The sequence below is a fragment of the Varroa destructor genome, unplaced genomic scaffold (genome assembly GCF_002443255.2).
Source record: "Varroa destructor unplaced genomic scaffold, Vdes_3.0 BEIS01000006.1, whole genome shotgun sequence".
NCBI classification, from domain to species: domain Eukaryota; kingdom Metazoa; phylum Arthropoda; class Arachnida; order Mesostigmata; family Varroidae; genus Varroa; species Varroa destructor.
This window is the reverse complement of record NW_019211459.1, coordinates 9,640,258-9,666,081: the sequence shown is the minus strand read 5'-3', so window position 1 is coordinate 9,666,081 and position 25,824 is coordinate 9,640,258. Positions and strand designations below refer to the sequence as shown.

The following is a 25,824-nucleotide window of genomic DNA, read 5'->3' as shown; positions in this document are numbered from 1 at the left end:
TGGGCTCCAACTATCATGCCATAGCCCCCTTTTTTCGTGTCTTTTTAATAGAATTGGATCAAACTATTGCCTTAGAAAGCTATATGTGGGCGTTCATGTATCTCATCTATTCTACCGAGTCCGATCTGAGGTAATTGACTATTGTTGTGGATGACAAGCGACCAACGACGTATTTTGAATAATCGACCATTTTTTTCGACGGTTCCCCCGGTCGATATAGTAGCCAGCTAGAAATCAATGGAGGCAGAGAGCCGCTGCTCGTAAACCAGGCCGCACTGGACAAAAGAGTCGAAGTAAAAGCGACAGTGCGTAGGAATAGAAGCGCGTTACAGGAAAGACAGGCACTTTACTCTTTGTAGGGTACACCACCTAAATTAGGATGTCCTCTCACGTTTTATTCCTAACACTTAAATAAAAACAAATCTTTCAATGATTTTTTTTCCACATGTACTCTAAGTGTAATTTTTTTTTATTTACAGTGATATTTATTCAATATAAGTACCCTTCACCACGGTTACAGATTCGACTCGAAAACGACTGACTCACTAACCTTTTTTAACTCAACTCGCAAACAACTATTTAAGGGTAACGGTGTGTCAAACGACATTACTGAATATAAACCTGTAGGAGTTTTGCTTAAATACGCCATATGCAAAAAATTCTTGCTAAGAGTCTCAAAAGTGCCACGGCTCAAAACGGTCGCTAAATACAAAATGTCCACAAAGACGCAACAGGTCTCAAAAAGACTAACCGTTGGAGTTTACCTGGACACTTGACAATTATTATGTTCCTCTCCGAAACCACCATTGGTTCCTGTATCAGCAATTCAGATGTCAGACAAAAATAGCCTTTTGAGCCATTCTCATGAGTTTTTCGAACTCTTTAGTTCTAAAACCTATTAAGAATTCTGCGATTTCCCTCACGAAAATTTTCCTCGGATACCTCAGAAGCCGCATGACAGCTAGGAACCATATAAATAATTTCGATTTGAAGTAAAAGAAGAAGGTATTGACTTTGGTCGAGGCTCGTTCAGCGCGAAAAGATTGGATATTTTGCTCACCCTTTGTACCTGTATAAAGACACTCACAAACGGAACACAATCAAGCAGACAGTCACCCATATACTGCCATGAGATATTCAGTTCAACCGTACAAACAGCGGCTAGGCCTTCCTCTTGTTGCGACGGTCGCATATACACACATACGTACAACCACAGACGACGAAGGCGTTCCGAAAGCTATTATATTGTCCAGGTTTCATGGAACGATCGATCTCCACCACGTTAAGCTACCCGTTCCCTGCAAATGGTCTCGTGTCCCTTGTTCCCCGCCCCATATTTTCTACACCGAATTTTCCCGAAGAAATATATAGTAAATGTTATCGCACAACGATCGTTGCAAATTCCAAATAAGATAAACATGCTTACTAACGATTTTTGACGTTTGCTCGTTGTCACCGCCACAAAAAACAGCGTTGTCCAGACATATGGCACAGTCGACGAAAGGACTAGGGGCCCTTAGCTAGTATCTAACAACACGGGTTAATCGAAACTGGTCTGCGCAATCATTTTTCACGCTATGTATATGGCAAAAAAGATTCTCTCTCTACGAAAATATAATTATTGAGATGGACATGATTAGCAGTGCCCGATAATATTCAGCTATAATGTACTCCTTACCCTATCCATATAGCGAGGGTCGTATCAAATGAGAAGGTGCGTTGTCTAACCGGAAGGTGTGGTGATCTTAACTAGCGTATTTTACATAACATTTTAATTAACGAAAAGAGATATTTTTGGCTTTTAATATTTTCTTTACTTACTTCTGTTCTTACTACAAGACGTTTTGTTATCATTGACCAGCGCCAGGAAAAGCCAGTGATAGGCGGTGTTGATCTATCGCGATGACTTTTTACCGGTCGATGCTAGTCTTATTTTGAAAGACAAAAGCAAGAACTAGAGTGACAACAATGCCCGCTTAGCGATGGCAACGGCTGAGTCTTACTGCCGTTACCACAATCGCATACTAAAAACACCATAGGAGAATCACGACTCTGTGCCCGCTATTTCTGTTGGGTGATGCCGTTCCTGTTGTTGCTGCTGCTGCTACTGATGATGATGATGATGATGATGACGTGTTTGTCACAGGGCAAAATCGAGTAACGCCATCGAAGAGATCGCCATCTGTGGCCGCCGTGATTTGCCGCCACCGCCAGCCTGGCCTCATCAAAGCCCAGTCGGTAAGTAAATAACCTTTGCTGCCTTTCTGGGCGACGCTGAGGGAACAGGGAGTATTTGCTTGCTTGTATCCCGTAGCAGTAGCAACAAAAGCAGCAGTGGCGTTCGTTGCATCGCCATCGTATCGAGATTTGTTCTTGGCTGGCCGTAGTAGCGCAGGCGCTGCTGCCGACGGCGAACTCTGGTAACTGGCCGGTGCTCGATGCCGAGATGGCCACAAGAATCGCGGACGCGAGTGGTGATCGTCACTCGGTGTTCAGCGACGTTCAGCGTTTCGGTTCAGTGTTTTTTGTCGTAGAGATTCGGCGGTCTCACTCACCCCGGTCGGTCCCCCGATACAGCAGTTGCGGTAAGAGGCCTACCAGCGAAATCCGACGCCGAGTGAAGAATTAATATTGGCAACGACAACAGCTAGAGCGAACTCGACGCAAAGCAACGGTGCAAAGGTCTCCAAAATGAGATAGAGATCAATAGAAAAAACATCGCGACGCCACGCATCAGCATTTAACTCCCCATCCGTCCCCCATAAACCTGCCTATATCGACGTCGTCGGCCGCGTCTATATAGACTGGCGTCGTTGACGGCGCCCTGGAACGCTACCGCAGGCGGCATCTGCCTCTACTATTGTTATTTTTGCTTTGATTCCTGCAATGCGAGACGTAAGAGGCAATGAGCCTAAGAGTGCCTAATTAATTTAGAACGAATTAAGTAATTGAGGACGCACTGAAATGTTTTTTTTTTTTTCTCGAACATCGCTCTCACATAATAGAATAGCAGTCAGCTGCATACGCGTGTGATGAAATCTTTAACAGCACATTCCTCCGTATTCATGGCTGAACCGCATTCAATTCTCTCCCTTCCGCTTGTCTTTGGAAAAATGATCATTGGAACTATGCTACAGTACCTATATAACGATTTAGTTTGACATAAACGAGCATTTAGCGCGGCTATGCCCAACTCGCATTAACAGTATTAAACAACGATATTCCTTTCACATTCCTTGTCTTTACGAATTGGCGCCTGGTCCTATTAGTCAGAACAACAATGGTAGGACAGCAGCAGCTTTCAACTAGCTGCACACGAGAGGCCTCCAAAAAACGACACACTTTCCCACCTCGATTCGCTTGACGTTCCCTTTAAAGTGCCCCTTTAGCATGCAAGCCTCCGTGCTCATACAAGATGCACCGCATCGCTCTCCTATTACAGACCGGCGATTGGCGATTTATTAAATTTGAAAGCAGCAACCTCTTACTACACCCCTTTACACCGTTCTTCCTGGCCCCCGTGTCTTCCGCGACGACTGCGAACTGAAAGAACTGCGGCCCATGCTTCTTGTATGGTAGGAAGATGTATGGAGATTTTCCTTGTTCGATATTTGACTCGTTAGCCTGCTCTGGTATAGACATGCACCATAGGATCACCCGGTGCTGCTGGTTGACTGGAAGAACCATCTTGCTGCTTGATCCTATTTGCTTCTCGACCACCAGCTCCGGCCATCACCCATCTGGCTGAAGCCTACGGCCTACCACATGACTAGGAACGTTTGCGTAAGTTCGTTCCTTGCCATCAGCGCCCCCAAAGCCAACCCTCGTCCACTCAACCAATCCAGTCTTGCTCTGTTCGATCCTGCTAGCACCATCGCTACAAGATGGTTAGTGGTTCGTACGTTTTTTCCTTTCATGCCTGCTTCGTGGCTGCCTGCCGGCCGAGCTGTGGGGCATCGGCGTCTACTAGAATTAAAAGAATGTTCCTTCTCCATTCTTTGTTTTTTTTTCGTCTCTTTCAAAGCTCTTTATGCCCCTGGGTAATAATATTAAACACTCTTTGCATGCCTTACGTCTATGGCAGTGGCTTTCAGTGCAAGGCTTACGGAGCAAGAAGGGCAAATGCAGTATATGCAGCGTCGAATAACCCCGAACATACAGCTTTTTCGTAGGACAGCACTCGCACATATTTAAAGTCGCAGTGGTCGCTAAGCTAGCCAGTAGAGATTTTCACACTGATTAAGCGGCGTTAATAATACCAACTAGTATAAGGAAAAATAATTGTTCTAGTCCTTAAACATGCATTTTGCTGTTTTTGAAACATGATTCCACCATGGCCATTTGATTTCTTTAAGCGGCTATGAAGTTTCGATTCTCGACTTTTCTAGTTTTTCCTCAGTTCCTCTCAATTTCGGTCCGTCCACAACGATCGCAAATCCATGGATTCTGCCAATGCCCCCAGTCTCACCATTTGACGAGCAACGATTGTAGTATTTCGAACTATGTTACGCGTGTTTTGCTATGATCTTTCTTCCCCCTGATACCCCACCCCCACACAATTCTGATCGTTTTAAACGATCTTGTAATATTTATTATCCTTCGTCTTCAAGGCGCGTTCTTCCTTCAGCTTCGTTGTCGTCGTCCACTTCTGTGTGTAACTGTGTGCGCCTGTATATGAGTGCTAGCGTATCATCTTTGTCTTCTACTTTTTCCCTCTTGCCCCGCTAAAGCCATGATATGTATCGGAGCATTCGGCGACTGGCACGCGCGCGCGCGAACTAGCATGGTTCGCCGCTGTGGTGGCGGCGGCGGCGTCGGTTACGGTGATTGTTAATTGCCGATAATCGCTAAACAGAGCTAGGCCGCTGCGTAAGATTTGTTTCGGTTCTCGCGGCGGATATATCGTCGTTCAGTGTTGATGCTGTCTATTGGCAGATACGTTATGAGCAAGGTGTACACATGCGGACATCTGTATAGACGTACGCACATATCTCTCGGATATATATGTATATATATGAGTGTTTCTATTTGCGCGTTATTAAGAATAATACAGTGTAGCTAACGATCAGATTGTCAGATTGAGCGGATAGTTCGACTCCGCCGTCATCAGCAGGAGTCGACGCGAAACGACGCGCACGCCCGCCCGCCCGCCCGCCCGCTACAGCAAGCAGGCAGACAGCCACGGCAGGCTTCTGCCGTTGTTGTTGCTGCTGCCGATGATTTGGATGGTACTTTGGCTAAAGGCAATGCTGCGGCTACTGCAGTCATAGTCATAGACGCTAGCTGAGCGGGGCGCACCCAGCCCCGGCAAGTTACCTCCTGAACGCTGCTGTTGCCGCCAGCGCCGCCGCCCTGGTCACGAAATGGCTTGACCTCAGCGCCGCCATTACACTCCACTATTACTAATACAACTTCTATTCATTGGATCCATCCATCTATAGATGTATCCGCTAGTCGCTTAAGACCACGAAATGGCCAAAAGAAGTAGGCTACAGTAAAGGGATAGAGGAACCAGAGGAAATCGACAAAGGGAGTGAAGACGTCGTTCATTAACGGACCGCCGCTTCCCAACGGCGCACAAATATGCTCCCTTACGCACGATGCTTAGGCGCAACAAACCGTGCGGTGTCTCGTTCGTACAGGGATTCTCACAGACACCCATGGGCAGTTTCTGCCTGACAGGCGCGTAAGAGTTGGAAGCCTTACACGGCAAGCGAAGTGGACGTCAGATGCTTTGACACCGCTCCGAAGAAGCAGGAAATAAAAAAAAACGTACGTGATAGGACGTGACAGATACTCTAGCATATCGCAAATGTACATGATCATAAGCATATGCACTTAGCGTTGTTAATCGAGTTATCTGTACGTGCATACGTAACGAGCATCTGAACTATTACCATGTTCATCGTTATCATCGGACCGAATTTACCGAGGTCAGCTATTACCTTATGAGAATAGTTAAAGTAATACATAGAGCTGACCGCTGGCTGCCCATGCCCATGACCGACATTACGCGACGGCTACAACAACGTAGATCGGTAAGACAGCTCATGTACGCGCACGGGGCGCCTAACTTTTTCTCTGACGGTGGTAGTAAGGGCGGCCGCCGAATTGGTCGTTGTGATCATCCGCTTGTCGCCGTCGTTTTGCTGCTGCTGCTGCTATTGCTGCAGTACTCGTATAGATAGTATGAATAGCTCAGAGTAGAAGCATCGGCAAAGTGGACTTCTTCGTCCGCCCCCACTGAAATAACAGTCGTCTCGGTAGAGGTTTAGAAAGGTGGGTCTGAGGCAGCAGAATTCTTTTTTTTTTTTCTTCTACAAATTACATTAAAATACAGCGTTGCGGTAGCAGTAGCGGAGGAATGAGCAGTGAGCAAAGATGAGGAAGATAAGGCAATTGCTATTGAACAGCTAAACGATAGATTGCCGGGGCATTGAACACTGACCGACTGCTGCCGCCAGCGCTACAGAGAAGGGTCATGTGGTCGGCTCGGTTACGTTGTTGTTCAGCTGGAATCGATCGAAAACTGCTTTCCTCTTGGCCGCCGTGACAGCTCTCCTTTACGCATGAACCACTTCATGAGCTTAGCCGGAGATTCAATGCTGTTTCGAGTAGAAGAACTCTATATATAAGCCTGTGTGCCTACCGCTGACTTGGGTAGCTACACCGTTTTGTACAGGACAACCTGTGCATTTGTTGTTGCCGTTATAGTTTTTGTTGTTGCGGTTGATGTCGTTACTAACGCTAGTGTTGCTGTTATCTACATCGATAATTTCTTTTCCATGCCCTTCTTAACAGCTCTAATGTTTCTCATTAGCAGCTTTAATGATTTGGCGTTTGCTAGACGATATCGACGTACGGGAGAATTGACCAGCCGACGGACGGATGGACGACCATACGAGCCGGTCATCTGTGGCAAGAGCGCATTTTACGAAACGACAGCATCCGTAAATCCGGAGACTGAAAGCGAAAAAGAAACGCATTCTCTTGTGGAAATTCTACAAGTTTCAAGCCAAATATAAGATCATTGTTTACAACTAGATAGAATTTGGTATTACAGGATTTTACGGCATCACTACCGACGTCTCAATGACTTTTGTCGTTTTGCGGCCGTGCACAATTGGCGAGTGCATGCGTACGTACGTACGTACGTACGTACGTACATAAGTCTATTAGAGAGTCTATTAGCTATCTTCCGCCTAGTTACCAATCACTGTATTAAGGTGTGCGTGTGCATGAAAAGTGAATTTTCCTAAGGTTTAATTGGGCAAGCTCATACTACAGATGTATATCAACAAGCGTCTCATAGTGGCAAACGCGTTCGAAGTCATGACAATTTATGTTGCTGACGTCTGTCGCTTGGCTCAATATAATAGGCCCGCAAGCTAATGGTACACTTGCTGAGCGTGTCCGGTTCGGATTGGCAAATCAATTCAGCGATGGCACGTCCGGCCCAGAATACATGAGCACAGTTAGCTATAGCTATTACGATCACTTATTTTGGCTAGTAATTCGTTTTCACCGTAGCAGAATCTGACGCTGTTACACAGCACGCACGTTGGGCTGGGATGGGATGGGATGGGATGGGACTCGATCTGCGAAAAGAGGGCCAGGCATCTGAAGCCCTCCTTTGAGTGCGTGGGAGCCAAGGGAGGATCCTGATTAACGACGATGCCCTAATAGGATTCAAATCGGTATTTCGTCAAATAGACAAGAGAGCTAACAAGTTAGAGCCAGTGAGCGCTGCAAGAAGAGTGAACAGCTCCAGATGGACAGACTACTAGTCGATACGACCATTAGTATCAACCGAATCGCTAAGAACTATGGATCACGCCGGAACCAAAAGGGAGAGATAAAACGAGATCTGCTACATGAAAACAATAGCAGCTGCGTGCACATCGGTCCCATCCCGTCTCCATCATCAGTGCCGCCATTGCTCATCTGAGGAGGGGTTGGATAATTTCAGTTCATTTAATTTCTTTTTCACGTTATATGAAGGAAGCTCCGCATATATCGATGGATTTGCCTCTCTGCACTGACGTACACAGATAATATAATCAATACAACAAATATTAAAGTATTTATATTCAATTGCTTTGGGAGCGTGGGCGGCGATATCGACCGTCCTTGACAGAGGACGATTTGCAAGATTTACGCTCAACATCTAAACGTGCTCGTACGCTGATACGACACCCCTTGCAAGTCAAATCAATATTCATCTCTGTTTTTAGTTGACATTGCCCCAGCCTGAAATCCAGTCCTTGAGCAGTATTATAGATATAATCTGGATGTTCTGCCCCCGAACTTTACGAATATAAACAAATTAGCGGAAGTCATAATTTCGTCGTCTGCTCTCGGTAAACTGCACGATCAGCCTAACGCACGTGCGCCTAAAACCTGCCAGCGCATATTTTTTTCTAGAATTTCTCAGTGTCGTTCATGACGCTGACTAGTGCATACGGAATGGTTCACCGGTGCAGTGCATTTGTATACTATTGCCGTACACAAAGTGGCCGGCCAATACAGCGGTGAACAAAGACCTAGCTCATTTCGCGTTGGTGTGCCGTAGGGCAGCACCGCTGGCCAATCGATCGGTCAACTGGTGCCGACTTGTTCAGCAAACGATGCCTGTCTCAAAATGCTTCTTCTTTGTTCAAACGCCGGCAGAGCAGTAAACAGAAACGTACCATAACACAGTTCGACGTCGACCGTCAGGCAGGCCGGCGGTCCATGCTGGCCTAACGGATGACAGGCGAAGAGTGCGATTCGAACGGCTGCCAAGACGGCGCGAAGTCACCAAGGAACGCCTCGATAGCCATAGATGCCATTTATGGAAAGGTACCTGTATCACCATATGCCTCAGCCACGGGTCTGGCTTTTTTTGTTTCGACGACGATGTTAAAATGGTATCATTTCGTTGGCCCATCAAAAAATCGCCGACAACAACACCTTCTCTAGCTGCTGCGGCAGCTGCCCGTCAATCGGCGAATCTTTCACTATAGATCTATACTCCAATGCACTTCCTTACATTTTCCTGCGTCGTAGGGCAACAGTGAAACACAAGGGGAAGCAGGGCAGGCAATCCGAAGAGAAAGGTAAAATATAAAATAAAATCTTGCATTATTATCATCAATACCATCAGCATCAGCTCGACTATAAAGCCGATAAAATTTCGTTCGACAACGACGTCAATGGCAATAATGGTCTCGACAACGGTACGACGAGGAGAACGATGGCTTGTTGACGGAGCAGAAGCGAAAAATGTTGACCGCGCACGACGATCCAGCCGACGATAGCCGATGACGCCCGACGACTGATGGAAATAGCGCGCGAATCCAAAAAGACAATGCTGCGCTATTGACTTTTCAGCCGTTTCGAGAACCTGCGTTTCATGCACCGTGCACCGGGTCGAACCAGTGACGGGGTGGAAGGACCAGCGATTTCACTAGCGTCCGAAGAAGTCGACTGACTCCGACGGCCATCTCCACCTGCTGCGGCGACTGCTCGAACCAAAGCTGCCATCTTGCGTTGGCTTCTTCTTCTGCGGAATCAGTGCGAGAAGGGGTTCGAGAACGCTTCGTCATATTCACCGTCCCTGTGCGGCCCGCCGTTGATCGTTGCCATTGGCGGTAGCGACGCGTACAGGAGCAGCGTCGATTTTTCCGCAGTAGACTCACACCGTATTGATACTTATCGCGTTGGATATTACGGCCGCTCGATACTTGCGGACGCGATAACAATATCATGATTGCATTCATCGTGGCCATTCGTATTGCCTATTGCCAGTAGTCAATAGGCGGCGGCAATTGTGCATACTGAACCGTAAATACTGCGCAAGTAGCATATCAGAAGCAATCATGCAGACAGTTGAAAACAATCGGGACAAATGACGGCGAAGTCAAAAGCGATGCCTATATGTAAAATGTGTCTAAATTCTTTTGGCCCATTTCAAAACACATTATACATATGTTATTGTTATACATACAAATTACGTGCTAAAGTCCCGATAGTGGAGTTTTTTTTTGTTCGCTTTGTCTTCTTCTTTTTCTCCTTTTCTTTTCCTCTGTGTTTTCGATCGTGTCAAACGTCACCGGCGCAGTCATGGTCGCTATCACTGCCAATACCGCCAAGGCTGTCGAAGCAGGGCGGTCAGTTCCTTGAAATGGCCAAATTCATTTGTGGGCCATTGTATATATATATATATATATATATATATACAATGTGTGTCATACGTAGCAACCAGCAGGCCAAGCTGACCGGTGCGCGCCCGACAGACGGATAAATGTAAGGGCTCGAAAAACTGAAGTTGCTGTGAACGCAGCGGCTGCACCAGCAAAACAAGCCGCCGCCCAGGGTGCCACCACAGCTTCAATGGTAAGTGAAGCGCCACGAGAAACTGATGTTTCGTAAGACTCGGCCTGGCTGGTTTCGACTTCGTATGTGAATATCTACGTACGGCTGCACGTAGTAATGTTTTTTTTAAAAAGAAGAACGACAAGAGCCAATCAACCATCATCCAAATGTATGATCCGATCCAAACGCCTCTTGCTGTACGCACAAAATCACAGATCAAAGACTCCAAAAACAACAGAACGTATAGCACGAGATCAATCTGCCTCGAAGAATACATTGTAGGATTACACTGCAAGTTACCCGAACTAGAGGTTGCGACTGTTGAACAAGAAAAACTTCACGGTAGGTATTTAATTAAAAAAAACACAATGTTTTCCAAAGATCCCGTGAGTAGTGAAGTCTTCAAAAATACGTAGTAAAAAAAGATACTTTCACGTAGGCGTGAAATAGATGTCTCAGGTTATTCTGTAGGGTAAATGTTGAAGGAGCCAAGTAGAACGTACGTGCTACATAATCCATCGTTAATACTGTACATTGTAGAAGATTCGCAATTTTTAAAAAAAAAAAACACACAATGTGGTTTTAACGACGAAGGAAACGAACAAATAATGTCTGAATTAGTTCACGGTATCTGGCGATAAGGACATTATGAAGTGAAGCAGCGAAAACCTCTTGCCTGCCAATAACCAAAATTGTGACATAGCTGAGCACGAGTCACATATTTGTGTATGATGTTTACGATACCATGGAACCATGTCTTAAAGGCAAACCAAATCCGTCTAAATCGAGCGAACAAATCGTTGGTTAAACGAAATCACCGGCAAATGTTTAGCGGTGGACGCTAGAAAAATCAAGGAAGCTCCCAGACTGACCATTACATAGCTTTCTTCTTCTGCTGCTTCTGTGCTGTTTACTTGTATGGTGCGTGCCTTATCTAGGCACCTATACTCTGACTCTAGCCAGGCCTCGCTCTTGGCTGCTCGTTACCTGTAGAAAAATCAGTCGTTTTCTAGGAAACTGTCCTGGCCTTCACCACACGAGTAGATGGCGAAGGGAAAGGGGTTTAATGTTTTAACGCCTCTGTATCGGTGTATTCGTGCAGAGAGCAGCACTGTAGATTTATCAGAGACCAGGTTTTTTCCCTATACGATGGCACCTTGGGCCCAAGCCGTCAGACTCTTTCACATCACACTTCTAAGCTACCTTCCCTCTTGATGCTCAATATGTGTAATAAACGCAGAGGCAGTTGCAGTTATTATTATTTGGGAATATGGTGTTCTTTTGCTACTAGTGCCATCCAGGGTGTCAGCCTCCACTGTTATCAAAGCATACCATAATTCTGTAACGACTGTTTTTGCCCCTATGTTACGCTCGCACAGGCGCCTGCGATTCCTAATGCTTACCAACAATTGTTTACCCTTTACTCTTCGAAAAAGTGTTAAATCTTCTTGATCGACAATCCTGCCATAGATTTACTTTGACAGTGTGTCAGCCATTGGAAGCTCGACGGGAGCAGTCCACAAGCGAAAGACTGAACGCTGAGGAACTATGGTTCGGGTGGACACACTTCCTCAGCTTCCTCTCATAGTGGGGTTACAGTTGTATGTTGTACTATCACAATCAGCGCCAATAAGCAGTTGCAACTGCTCGCAGCTGACGGCAGCGGTGTTCCTGCCGTAACCATCACCATTAAAAGAGGCCACCCGTGGCAACAATAACAGCAGGAAAATCAGCAGACAAAGCCAATATGCAGCACTATCTATTATGGTCTCATAGATTTGTCCGAGCGACACTGGCATGGAGGTCGCCTGCCTGCCTGCCTGCCTGCGCGACCGGCAACTCCCCAGTGAAATCGAGTTACGACCCTTTTCGGGCTCTTGCTTGAATCTGTCCTTCTCGATAGTTGCTCGTGCATCTCTGAGCCGATTCGGACACAGAGTTTCACCGATGCTAAAACCAACCTCCCCCAGACTTGTAGGTCTCCACGAACGATACTGGAGCTGGTTCTTGGCAACGCTGGGGCGCATGGGGTGCAAGTTGCAACTATTGGCATTGCGTCCAATGACAAGTGGCCCGCGAGCCAATAGTTAGAAGCGTCTCTGAGTCACCCATTCCCATTATACTGATGAGAATAACGGTAAGAATAGTACCAGCGGAAGCAAAAGCTACAGGAGATACAGGATACGGAGTCAATATGGAGACAGTCAACGTCGACAAGCTATAATTACTGGGTCGCCACAGCTGATTATCTCATAGAAAACATAAGCAACTGTAAGAACATTACTGCCTTGTACCTGTCTGGCGTCTCGGCAGAGAAGCAGGCATTGATTTATAAGCTGAGTGAAGACTCAATCTAAGTAATGACCTATGATAAAAAAAAAGCACACCAAAGAAGAGTAAAAATGTTGTGACCCGCAGATTGCAGTATTGCATCGTACAATACGTACCTCATTAGGGCTACCTACACCGAATAGCGAAACGTACGATGGTTCGACTAACGGCAGCAGCAGCAGCAGCAGCTTTATCAATAGGACATTTCCGACAAGATGCCAACAAGGGGAAACGGGCAAACATTTAAAAACTAGGCGAACTTTACAGTCTGCCGTACGCTTTCATTTTCCTAAAAAAAAAAAACCAGACGCACACACGCGCCCCTCAGAAGATAATGAAGAGAAGGAAAAAGCTTCGGCTGCATTGCTGCTGTCAGAAGCAAACACAGTTAACTGGCGCTGTACCAATGAACTTCGACCATCAATAACTACTTATTTAGTAGCGACCAGTCGGTCAATGTCTTCAGCGGACCGCTAATCTAGTGCATAGATATAATTCCCTATCCAAGAATTGTTTGGTATCAAATAAATAACCATATAGAACCAGTGATAGCTAGTACAGTCAATCATGAAAATATATTATAATTCATATTATTGATGCAAACCAGTTCACCGCAAAACCGGACAGTTTTTGCCTGTGCAATAAAAGGGCCTTCAAATCAACAAACGATAGCCCGCCTTTATCGGCTACTAGCCTACAATGTGCGGTCATGATGTGGATCCGCCAGTGAAGCAGAACGCTTGCAAGGTGTAAAAAAGACAGTCCACCCCATAAAAAACAGCTCAATTTCAACTTTTTAACTTCCCTACTACCATATTTTTCTGACAAAGTCAAATAAGGTTTTGTTTCTGCTTTTCGCCCACACGTAATTAGCCAATGTATATATATATATATATATATAACAAACTAATAATTATCTCAAGTGGCAATAGCCCGTAATAAACAGGCCATTTTGGGGTAACGATTACGCGTAAGTGTAGTGGAAAATTGGTCGACCGCAAGTAGTTTTTAATCGTATACAGACTCTTATTCTATTTAACTTGCAAATTACCTTCCCAGATGATTGTTTGCTATACCAACATTGAACGGAATTACTTTTCCACAAAAAAAGATGCTTTTCAAAATTTTTCGAAATTGTCCATTAATAGAGTCGATTGCATAGGACCAGGCGTAGCTAACTTAGCAGTGGTTATTGATACCAAACGGCGCCATTACAGAAAAATAATATCCACAGGAGCAAAAGGCAAAAAGTCAGATGTATTTCGGCGTATTAATGGCCGACAGATGACAGCATTAGCAATATTTAGTCGAAGACTATAACTGCTACTAAATTTTTCAACGACAGCTGCTACCCAAACGGGCGGCGTTCGTATTCGGAGGCTCTGAGCTTACCCCCGAAGCCCAGGACGGCTTCAACACAGTGCAACATCATTATCGGCATCATTCTCTTCGCGGACGCCCCCGTTCGAACGGCAAGTTCATGGGCGCGACTGCAGCGCAGACTTCAGATTGTCAGTGGACGTTGAATACTGGGTAGTCGCATTTATGTGGAAAGGCACCATAGTAACAATTAAACTTGCTCTGCGACGGAAACAGCAAAATGATCGAGAATTGACTGCCTTCAGTGAGATATCTCGCGAACCTATTGGCATAGTTGAGCCCAACAGCGTTAGTGTTATTTACCCCCACAGGCCCGACACAAACTTGGTCCTATCAACGGCAAATAGCGCACAACAGGACACAGCCTGGCGTTGATGTCACCACTACCGTATCAAACTGGCACCAATATTTTCGCCAGCAAAATGCTTTTTATTTCTAGTAGTGCCATGAGACGCTTGGTAGCGATAGCAATTCAGTACATCAAAAGTGGTAATTCTTCTGTCATTCATAGCAACTCTGGTTTCACTAATAAAAAAAAATAATTTATTCATGCTTATAGCGTTATGGCGGCCCGCGGCTAAAGATGGGTCGACATCCCCAATGTACGCTTTTTATTTACATTTCTCTCTGTACGATAAAAACAAACGATGTCATAAACCAACTCATCAACGGGTTGTCTTTACAAATAGTATATTGAAGATGGCCACTTAAATGTTGGCCAACCATCGTGTCTGCCCCTCGATGTAGGGTCGACTCTACCGCGAACCACTGTTGATCAAAGGGAGCGACAGTAATGAGACATCGAAAAACTAGGGAAGTTAGCGGTGAGGAACAACTGGCAGGCGATATATATTGCTCACTGCCATATGTGTGTATGCCCTTTTCAAGACAGTTGCTTGTCTGCCAACGGTACGTTGGCCTATCGGCGCTCACTTGAAGTAGCTTTCAACAGAACTCAAATCTCGTTAGGGTGTGGAGGATCCTGTCATCTACAAAGGGCCGTTCATGGTGAGTAAGGACTAAGCAGACGCACATTAAAAGCAGGTGCTGCCCCCGTGGGCAAGCCGAAGGGACTATGCCTTGACAGAGCATTCTAAACAGTTCGTCCGATCCTACTAAACAAATAAAGGCGATTTTTAAGGGACAGCTGCAGACGCCATAAGACCCGCAATATGAATAGGGTAAAGTACAACCATTTCAAATACATACATCCGCCAGATATAATACGGTGTACAATGCGAACAAACATTGCGGGTACCAAAGATTGATGCCACAACGGAGCGCCCATACAAGGAATAGTGTTATATCTAAGAAATTTAGATTGACTTCACTGTGATATTGCCCAATTGAATACGGGAGAAAAATAATCGCTATGGAATCGTATCACCGTAGATAGTTTACGGCAATATGTGTGTGTTAAGGGTTCTATCTGAAATGTGCTATGAACGCATCACCATTTTGTGTTTTCGTATGAAAATAGCCGTGTACGTACAGGCTCCGTAGAACGAGGTCACCCTCTCTCGAAGTTATCATAGTGTGTATATTGTGCGTCCCCCTAAATAAGGACACAGTTCTGATTGAGTTAAACTTTTCACTTAATAGAAGTGATAGTTATAAATAATGATGTCTATCAATTATCTTTCGTATGTTGTCATCCGCTTAGGAATTACTCGAAGATTCGAACAGACAACGAAATAAAGACGCTCGTGCGCGTATACGGGACGAAGTCATCCAGAGGAAAAAAAAAGTACAATTTGTTCATGATTAGAAAAGTTTGACATCATCATATTTCGATGTTGTCGATGCCGTGGCATCACCCTACCCGAAGAAGCCTTTTCGTGAGTAATGATGGTCCTTTCAGCATCATGCATCCACATATGCTAGATGATATTTCACCCTTCGAGCAATTGCCTCCATTGCTATTATAGGGATACACGGAAGACTATAGGTAGCGACTTCCCTTGCTTAACCCCATCGCATCGTATCGCCAGAGTATTCTTCTTCAGCACCATCTCTCCTTACCCCTGCCAAACCCTTGACATTATGCTAGCCCGCCAAGCCCCGTGACCACCCCCGAAAACTTTCTCTATTCAGCTCCAACGCGCTTGCTAAGCCTAACTCCCGTCAGCACATACAAACACATAATATACATATTCATGTATATATATATATATATATACACCCCTGCAAAACTGACTAGCATCTTGGACCATGGCTGATAGCTGGCGCATCGCGCTTTCTTGCTTTCGTTTCGCGATACGACAATGCTTCACGATGCCAATGTTGTAACACCATTTGCCGCCTGGCATGCTTGTGCCGTCTCAGCCGACACAGGCGTCTCCTCCAGCGCATCAACAGCAGCGTGACACCCCCGTTGATGTCTATCCTCCTTTTACCCTCGAGCCACCTTTCTACCTCGATCCCTTTGGTTGGTTTGTTCATGTACCGGGTCGCTGCTGCTTTGTTTTTTTTTGGTCCTCTGATCGGTCGGCCTCGTTCGTAGTAGCCCCGTTATGCGATACACAGTGGGAAGCGGCGGCGATAGTTGCGCCAGTGGAGGCCGGCCGGGCGGCCGGCCGACCAGTCACCTAGTGCCGCCGCGGTGTACAGCATACAACTAGGCCATCATGCTCTCGTAAGAGTTCTCTATGAAGTCTCCCTTGCCGCGAAGAGATTCAAACGCCGCAGCGCTTGAATCCTTTGAATCTATACGACACAGGGTTGGTCTCTCTCGCCTCGTTTGGTCTTCTCGCTCGACCAGCTTTTCCTTACTCACTGTGTCTCTAGTACACCTTCTCCAAAAGCGATCTTCATCGGTAGAACTGCTGGTGATAGCAGCGCAAGCAACGTAGCCAGTTGCAAGAGGCTACACAGACTACAGCTGAGCGGTCCGCTCACAGGCTGTAACTACAACGGTACCCCAGCCGTAACATTCAGCAGCGGCAGGAGCATTCAGCATCATCATCGGCATCATTACCATCATCGGCTTCGTCCGTATCAGTTACTACTTTCGCTTGTATTGCGTTCGTAAGCATTGCGCGGGTTGCATTGCATTGCATCTAGCCAGAGTACGCAAGCAATGCGACAGAGAGAGAGGAGGGGTAGGAGGAAGATTGGAAAGAATGAAGCACAACGAAAAGTAAAAAGCTCTCGTTGTTTCTTTTTGCTGCTGGAGATCTTCGACGATGCTGAAGCGCCGATCTCTCGCGGCTAGATCAGTCATATCAATGCTTTGCCAGATCTAGAGCAGCTCTGTACAGCGTTCTCGCCCTTCGCCTCCACCCATTCATTCCTATACACCGCGCGCGCCCGCGCGCGCGCGCGCGTAAGGGACGCCGCTAGTGGTCTAGCTCTGCTGTTTCGACATAAATTGCGCTTTAGACCCCCTCTCCTCTTTTAGCGCCTCTTGCTGGCACGATCCCTCAGTCGTTTCAACCCTCTCGTTCTCCGTGTCGCCCCGCACGCTCAACCTCTCGCAAACCCTCGCCTTCGATCTGTTTCGCACTCACTCTCGTTTTCTTACTATATTTCTTTAACTTTCAATCTATCGAGCTTGCTTGCTGTATCGTGCGCACGCTCTCCTTTTCCTCTCGCTATTTGTCTGCTACTCTCGGCTTGTCTCTCCCAAAAAACCCCACTCTTACTTGCCGCTGCTGCCTTTTCTATCGTTCGCCAGAGACCCGACGCTTCTACTCACTCGCACACCGACCGTGACTAAACCTTTCCTCCATCACTAGCGCTGTCGCAGTGTCGCGAAGTAGATGCCGAAGAGGGCACCAGTGACGTCGTGGTAAATAGCACATGATAACAACGACATGATATAAATAATACAACCTTGGATAAGGAGACGATGCTTTTTTATGGAATGAACAAACAGATAATTGGATAAATGGTTGTACACACAGTGGCAGAATAGTTATTTATTACTAGTCACATCTTCGCCGCATTTCTAGCTGCTTGGTTGTCAACAGTCTGGTGAGACATATTCTAACAGATCGCTCTCGTCTATTTTTCTATACGGCTATATTATCAAACGGCGCTAGGTGCTATCAAAAATTAAAGTAACTCAGTCGACAGTCAGTGGTACCAAGGAAATGCAAGCTTGCGTCACTGCGTTATGGTTTTTTTTTCTGCTTTGCCCTCTCGCGTAGCCTTGTCGGGTAAAAATGTTAGTCACACGTAAAGTACTGTGCATAGATGCAGCAGTGATCGATCGCAGTGTCGACTCAAAACGTTGGTGTCAATGACTATGACAAAGGGCTGTTCGCTCTACGGACCATCGCTACACCCTGGTCCGGCCAACATCGAGCATCGACATTACCATTGTCAGCGGTCACCACCTGACACCTGACGGAGGTTCGGCTGCAACCACGCCGGCGCTATCGCTCGTCATCTTTTCGAGACCGTTCCTGAATGGGCGATGCCTCGAATCCGTCAACGCGTCACACTTAGTGGTGTCTAGATAGTGACTGCCAGTAGCGATCCGTCGTTATCGCCGTAAACGCTGCGGATGGCCTCGCGTCACACCAATAGCCCGTTCGTAGTACTCTGCTGTTTGCAGTTGTTACGTTATGGATGCCGCCCCTGTCGCTGCCGTGTACGACCACGCAATGCCCATAAAGGCCATCACCGGAAGACGCTGGCTACGTTGCCATTCATTTTAACGCTGAGACCAGTAGTAGCTTTTCTTTCTCTCGTCTCCGCTGCCGTCACCTCATTTAGTAACGAAGTAGAACGTACATTTCGATGGCGTATTGGCAATGTTCCTCAGTGCTACATGGTGCATGGCTACCGCAATCGATTTGATAACAGCGGCGGTAGCAGTAGCAAACATGACCGACAGCCAACGCTAACGATACTGAAGATCTAAATAGAATTAACTGCTAGCAATAGATTTCAACGTACGATATATTTAGGCAAATAGTGTTATGCTCGAAACGTAACATCGAAGTCTCTTCGTGCATGCATGCCTATGATCAATCATTTTGATCCATGCTGCATGCAATTTAATAGATTTAGTCACAAACCCTTCTCTGTCCTTTTCTTTCTTTGTGCCTATAGATAACAGGGATGGTTTTCCCTAGCGACTTTCTCTAACGGCCCTTTGCCCTTCCGACTTTTTCGCGCTCAAATTTGCGATTGTTTTATAAGTGAGAACTGAGCGACCAGGGCCGAACGACCGAATCAGGTGGTCAGTTCAACAGAGCATTTGCCCTGCCGTTGTGCTATGCCCGTTTGTATTCGGAATAGCCAGTCAGATTGATAATAATCACCCCAGTCAGTGTCTACACCGAACACCACCGAAGACTATCAACCAAAATGCGCCTGAGACAGGGAGAACCTACAAAGCATCGAAGGGACAACGAAAAGAATTCGATCTGCGCTTTATGTCGAGCTGCGGCCGTCGACAGCGCGTTTAGATGACAAACAAATGACGTTATACAACATAGAGTATAATAGACGAGAGGCCTGTTTGGTCCTGCGTTGGTTGGTTGGCGTCTGTCGAACTCTGAACACTATCGTGCCACATACGTCCAATCTGTTTCCTTCCTAACTCTCCCTTAGCTATTGCTTTCTGTGCCCCTTTTACAGGTCCTCTTTTACCTATTCATCCTTTGAAAAAGATACGGATTCAGGCCCCGAACAGAAAACCTTGCAGTACGTTTGCTGATCCGTCGAAAAGCGCCTACCCTGATTTGCCCCACATGTTTGCCCCGGCTGCCTTGTAAGTCTCGAGGCGGTAGTAACCACCGCTGTTTCTGGGTATTGGATGCCCTCGACACCAGGCGCCAGGACACGTATTGCCATTTCATTGGCTCGATATCGACCGGTAAAGGAATACCATTCAGCAAGGCTACTCTGTCCTGTCGGGATAGATCCACCTCCAATAGAACATAGCCATAGACGACATCGCCACCCGCTACATATCCAAGCCAACACCTGCTGACACAACCGTGCTTACAGAATCCAGTTTCCAGACACATCGAAAATGCGCGCGGTCTGAAGGGGACAATAGAAACTGAAAGCGATGGAACAATCTCACCTATATACAATACAGCCAAACCAAAGCCGACTGATTCGTACACATACACGCATTACACGGCCGCGCACAATACCTTCCTTCGCAAACACCGCCTCGTGCTGCTCCTCAACAACATCTTCGACCTCCATCGAACTTCGAGAGGGTGAAACGAAGGTAATTCGCAGCATACGGGGTATCTTCGCAAGCGCCCACCGCTACACAATTGGCACAATAACAATACACTAGGCAGACAATGTAAGAAATAGGGGCTCGCGCCACGAGGTAGAGCGTCCGTCTGCTTTCCTGTCTTCCGCGCAGTTAAGGAAAGAAAGGCTCTTGTTGGGTTACTCGTACACCGGCATTCGCTCTATCAAAGCAGCTGCTGCTGCTGCTACTACTGCAAGAACGACTGTTATCGCTGTCTCAACCCTATCCCCTTGTGCCCCGCACCGCCGCATGCCCTCCTGCTGACGTTGCCAATATGCACGGCCAAACAGCGACTCAATAGGATCCGATATTTAATTTATTTCTTCGATACAACACAAAGCCAACAGCAGCGAACATACAGTATGATTTTCATCGTACAACCTAATGCCTGGTAGGCAGCTACTTACCAGATGAACGAAACGACTGCCACAAGCCAAACATAGTCCCCTCGCAATGCACAACAACGTCGAGGGCAATGTAAGCGGCAGCAAGTCATCTTGCTCCATCGGCGGCCATGCTTTGGCTCTCCCTGTTTCTCCCACGCGCGCGCACTCCTTTCTGCTCTTTAAGACTCTCGTCCCTATCCGCTTTCTTAACGAAGAGACAGAGAGAAAAAAGGAAGGAAAGCACGAAAGGGAAGAAGAGACGAATTGAGCAAAGCTGGGCGAGCGACCATAGAAGATGAAATTGCCAATCAGCCGTTACTGGAGATTGGCAATCCGAATGGCTGTTTTGCTTTAGCGGCTAGACTCAGCCGGTTCGGTCTCAACAATAGCCAGTTGTAGGCATACTTCTGGATTCCATGTCTGCGGTATTCAATTGTATGTTGACGAGACGCGTGGCACGTTCAAGATAGGCAAGCCCATGGGTACGATACTAGGGCATCCCCTTCGGTCCCTTGCGTGGTACCCCATAAGCCCCCAAAAATATGCGGCAAGAAAGGCGAAAGATGGCGGTAAAGCAGAACGAGCTGTTGTTGAGGGGGGATCGGCCGAACGTAATCGGCAATCGACTTACTTTTTGCCTATTTACTGCTTGCTGTATTGTGCGTTGAGCGATGCTTCCGGTGTGCTTGTTTCGGCTTATGGCCTGCTCGCAGTGATAGCTCTTACCGGTTTCAGTAATTTAGCTTGGTACCATTTAGCAGAACGGGTGAATATGACATTTCTGACCAACGTACGCTGTACGTAGACGTGCACAACAACACTCTCTAGCTTCGTGCCACGATTTTGTTACACAGTCTGTAGTCATTAATATAATATCGATTGCATCGGTTCTAATAATGCTAAGCTTGGTATAAGCAGATATTTATTTACATGTTTGTGGTTCGGCCGATCTTAGGGCGCATCGTGTTGACTTGAGTGGTTTGATGTTAACGAAAAAAAAAAGTGCGTAATGTAATATTGTAATGAGACAGCGTAAAAAAGAAGCTCAACAACTAGGATGGCTCAAAGAAAAATAAAAAAAAAAAACGCGGCCTCCTCATTCAGCAGGCGCCGGACCACGCCAATGGCCATGCATTACCAATGACAATAAGCTCTTTCCACGCATCCAACGAAGATCAGTAGCAAAAAGTTTTTATCTGTTGAGGCTGGATGCTGAGAGAGGGCGGTAGCATGTTGTGTCTATACCTTTCTGTATAAATATCCACAATCCATCTCTTAGCTGGTCACAGCACGTGCGGCAAAAACGTTCCGTTTTGTACGATCGTGAGCGAGCGCCATTGAGCACCGGTGTACGCCTGTTGATTCGCTTCTCTCAAACAGAAGCAAAGGTGGAGTTATGCCACTAGTGCTCTCGCTGCTGCGGGGCCGCTCACGAGACACTACGGTCAGTATTCTATGTTCCGCATTAAACGAAATGTTTTCTTTTTAGAGACAGATGCCCGTCTGCATTGCTCGGCTTCCTGTTTCATGTCTAGCTTTGATCAGCGTCGCCACCCAGCATTCACGCAGCTCTAAGGATATCCAATAAACCGTCACAAAGAATAGGAGTGAAGATGGGCTGCACTCCGCCATTAGCCTACTCTTCTGTAGCTGTGTGTTCTTCGCATCGATGTTAGTGCTGCACCATGTTGACGACCAGCGGTGTTGCCTACTATTTCTGCTGCAGAAACTTAACCGGATTTTGCAAAAAGGAGATGGACCGATTTCTGTATCGCGGAACCACAATCTGAGCCTTGCGCAGCACTGGTGCCAGTGATTGCAACAGGGCTACCGTTATTTCACTATTATTATCAGTACTACTATGAGCGGTACTCGCCGATTAGTATCGATAGCGACGGCGGTCCCGTTTCTTAGTTGAAGGGTCATTTTGCTAGCCGACGCCCTCAACGAAACACAGCCATAGGCGGCAGATGCGTTGACGCGCGACGCCCAGCTCATCAATGCGCCATCGGTGCCGCTGCTGCATTTGCGTCCGATCCACCGTCCAATAGTCGCACAATACGCTCCCGCTGCAAAAGCCTATGGAGCTTATAGGCGAAGGGGCATGGCTGCCAAGCGATTGAAGTGGAGTCTTTAGCAATCGCAGTTTTCGCAGCAGATCCATGGCGGCCGCAAGGGACCGCTTACGCTGAGCGGCAGGCGTGCGGCGCGGTGATCGCCACAGAACTCCGTCGATGAAGACGGACGTAGCTTAAGACAGTTCCGTTAAACCAGCAATATTAGTAAATCAGTCAGCAGGAACTTGAGCGGTATCGCCAACGCCATAGACCCAACAAAGCAACCAGTTAAAAGGTAAGTTGCATATATACACATATAGGTCACTCTAAAGAATAATGGACAATTTCGATGTTCACTCACTCACTCGTGGTCTAATTCGTTTCTCGTGTCTACATTAAACTATAATGCTATCTAGTTAATTATTAAATCTGGTTAATGAATATTAGAAGAGGCTAAGTTTACTTCCACTATCAATAGCTGCCATATTTCGTGTGTTCGAGGCAGTCTCGCCATGGTCAAAACAGTGCGTTCATCACAATTTTACGTTCTTCTAGCCTTATCGTTGCTAGAGATTACTGCACACCTCTTCAGCGAACCTAAACAATCTAATGAGTCACTGTAAGTTTACCGGGGGTCAGCGTGACCTAACTAGCAAATGGTGGAATAAAAATGGTTGTAGATACTGCTTCGATGGGCCGTATGCAATAGCGGTAGCAATAGCGTGCTATTAAGAAACAGCTCGCCAGACATTCGACAACGGACACCCACTGCTGGCTTTCCAGTATCCACTATGCTAGTGACTGCCAAAGCCTAATGAAATCGTTGTAATAGCATCATGATATGGGCCAATCCGGTCAACACTATATTGGTAGTACCATTGTCTTATTGCGCAAAACGCAACTATAGTTCACCCCTTGAAGGAACAACGACTACGAGCAGCAGCGGGAACGTAACGATATTGAATGGGCTCGGGCGGGGGGGCGGACGAAGCCATGCCAGCGCCCCCGCTTCTCCTGTGCTGCGAAACGACGCCATCACGCTGGCCGAGCTGACTCTGCCACCGGGAGTGTCCTCTGCCAGTTACACCCAGTTAGAAATAGATGTACATGCTTGCTTGTTCATAGCGTTGCATTCATCCAGTTCACCCTCGATATCCCTCCATCAGCGAAGTTGGATTGTTACACTCGCAAGCAGGCAAACAGACAGAGAGCCAGCGAGTGAGCGAGACCAAATGGAGGGTAGGGGCTGCAACTCAGCGTCAAGCAAACGTTCGACCAGTTTTTTGAATTTAAATCCAATGGATATGAAGCGATGCGCGCCGAGACGATGGGTACAATGGCATTACATTCAGGTAGTAACTGCCTCAATTGCCGCTCCTTCCGCCGATGTTGCTGATGCCAACGTGATGCCCAAACGAGAACACAGTGCGTCGGTTTGTTGTTGTTGTTGTGCCTTAGAGAAAAAGCTAAACGAAGAGGGAAAAGCGTTGGTGAGCTGGAGCTCGTCAAATTTACTTCTTCCAAGCTCGACTACTCATCCAAACTATGAGTTATACTGTATCTGTCCCCTAGCGGCGCTATCTTCGTATATCTTTTGCTCTCCCCTTCTTTGTCTGTGCCCGATGATTCTTTCGATTACTTCCTCAACGGCAGTGAAGCAGAGGCACTAGCTGTCGCTAACCCTACATTCATCGACATCAGAGCGTTCGTAGTTACACCAAACACGCGGCCGTGCATTGGATAGTACTTGTTGTACCAGTTGTATTCGAAGCCGTAGAGAAGTAGAAGTCGATGTAGGCGTACTGGAACATAGAGCCCCGGCCTGGATCGGCCGTGTTCCATCATATCGCCTACATACACCTAGGCACTTTATACAGATGTATGAAGGTAGTACCTACTGCTCTTGAGCAGGGAGCAGTGACGCGGTATTAACAGCGCCAGATAGCCGTATGTACATGCATAGCCAGTTAAAATTGTACTGTTCTAACGAAACTACCCTGTTCTCGATACCAACAGGCTGGTGTTCTTGATAGGCAACTAACCGCTTTCGGCTGACTTATCGGTGGCAGTATCAGGATCGACGTGGCAGCTCGCAGAGTCGTGAACATATAGAATGCATCTATTCGGCAATAGGCTGCACTTCGAAGGCGAATGGAACGGTAGCAGACAAGAGCGTGGTAGATGGGATGTAGGGACGTCGCGTGGCAACATTATCCAATACGGTGCGACTTTCCAATAGTAGTGATAATAGAAACCCAACGTATCGATCATCATTACACATTTTCACTGGCAGGCCTGATCGCTCGTCGTTGAGAGCCGTTGTTTTCAGATAGCATCACTTCCACACCCGGCTCGTCGCAGTCGCCGTGTCAAACGCTCTCCTTCTCCCTTCCTCTCCCCCCTCTCTCTCTCTCTCTCTCTCTCTCTCTCGCAAAACGAAGTGTATATTGTCGTTTCACATATGGTCATATGCTAGCTGGTTGGTTTGGATGCGCAAATTTCGTATGGAGCCTCGTGCGTAGCGAAGGTGCACCAGAGATGTCCTTTAGCAACCTGTTGTTTGAACGGAATGAGCAAAACCGTGTCATGATGTACCGAATAAAAATGACCATTTCCGAAGGGGAGAACGTAATATCAACGTCTGGAACGACATATAAGAGGCTGAATGTACTATGCATATAGCATAGAGTCTAGAGAAAAAAAACACTGAAATTATACCATCCGTTTTGTACTATTTCGAAAGGTGTCGTACATATGTGTGGGTGTATCTATAGGCTGTCAGCGCCAGGAGTAGGCTACTGTTGTTTGGGTTTTTGAAAATTTGAGAGGAGTGTGCTGGCATTCAGGTTTGTATTTAGAAGTCGACCCAACGCAGTCGAACCTGACTGAGTGCGAGAAAGAAAAATGCCGAAAACGAAGCGATCTGACGGCTTTGGGCGGTGGCGGCTGGAGTAGACAGTTAGTTGGCCCCTGCTCGACGGTCCCCGCCCGGGCTGACTCTATTCTATCGTTAAACCGCCATCACTACCGCCGCTGCTGCTTTGGTTGACTGGCACAAGTCGAAGCTCGCTGCTGAAATAAAGCT

At 46.8% G+C, this 25,824-nt stretch overlaps 1 protein-coding gene across 13 annotated transcripts in view; it reads right to left on the bottom strand.

Moving 5' to 3' along the window:
- Positions 1-25,824, bottom strand: part of ct (homeobox protein, cut) — a 138,546-nt gene that overhangs the window by 10,572 nt on the left and 102,150 nt on the right. For 4 of the 13 annotated variants that reach the window (XM_086973837.1, XM_086973838.1, XM_086973840.1 and 1 more), the window contains exon 5: positions 6,863-6,963. The exons of 7 other annotated variants lie outside the window; for them this stretch is intronic. In XM_086973837.1, the coding sequence (XP_086829963.1) occupies positions 6,863-6,913 (51 nt within the window). In that variant the 5' untranslated portion in view covers positions 6,914-6,963. Of the gene's footprint in view, positions 1-1,430; positions 2,200-6,862; positions 6,964-24,781; positions 25,164-25,824 lie in introns of those variants that run through there. 2 more of the 13 variants (XM_086973836.1, XM_086973844.1) reach the window with 2 other exon arrangements.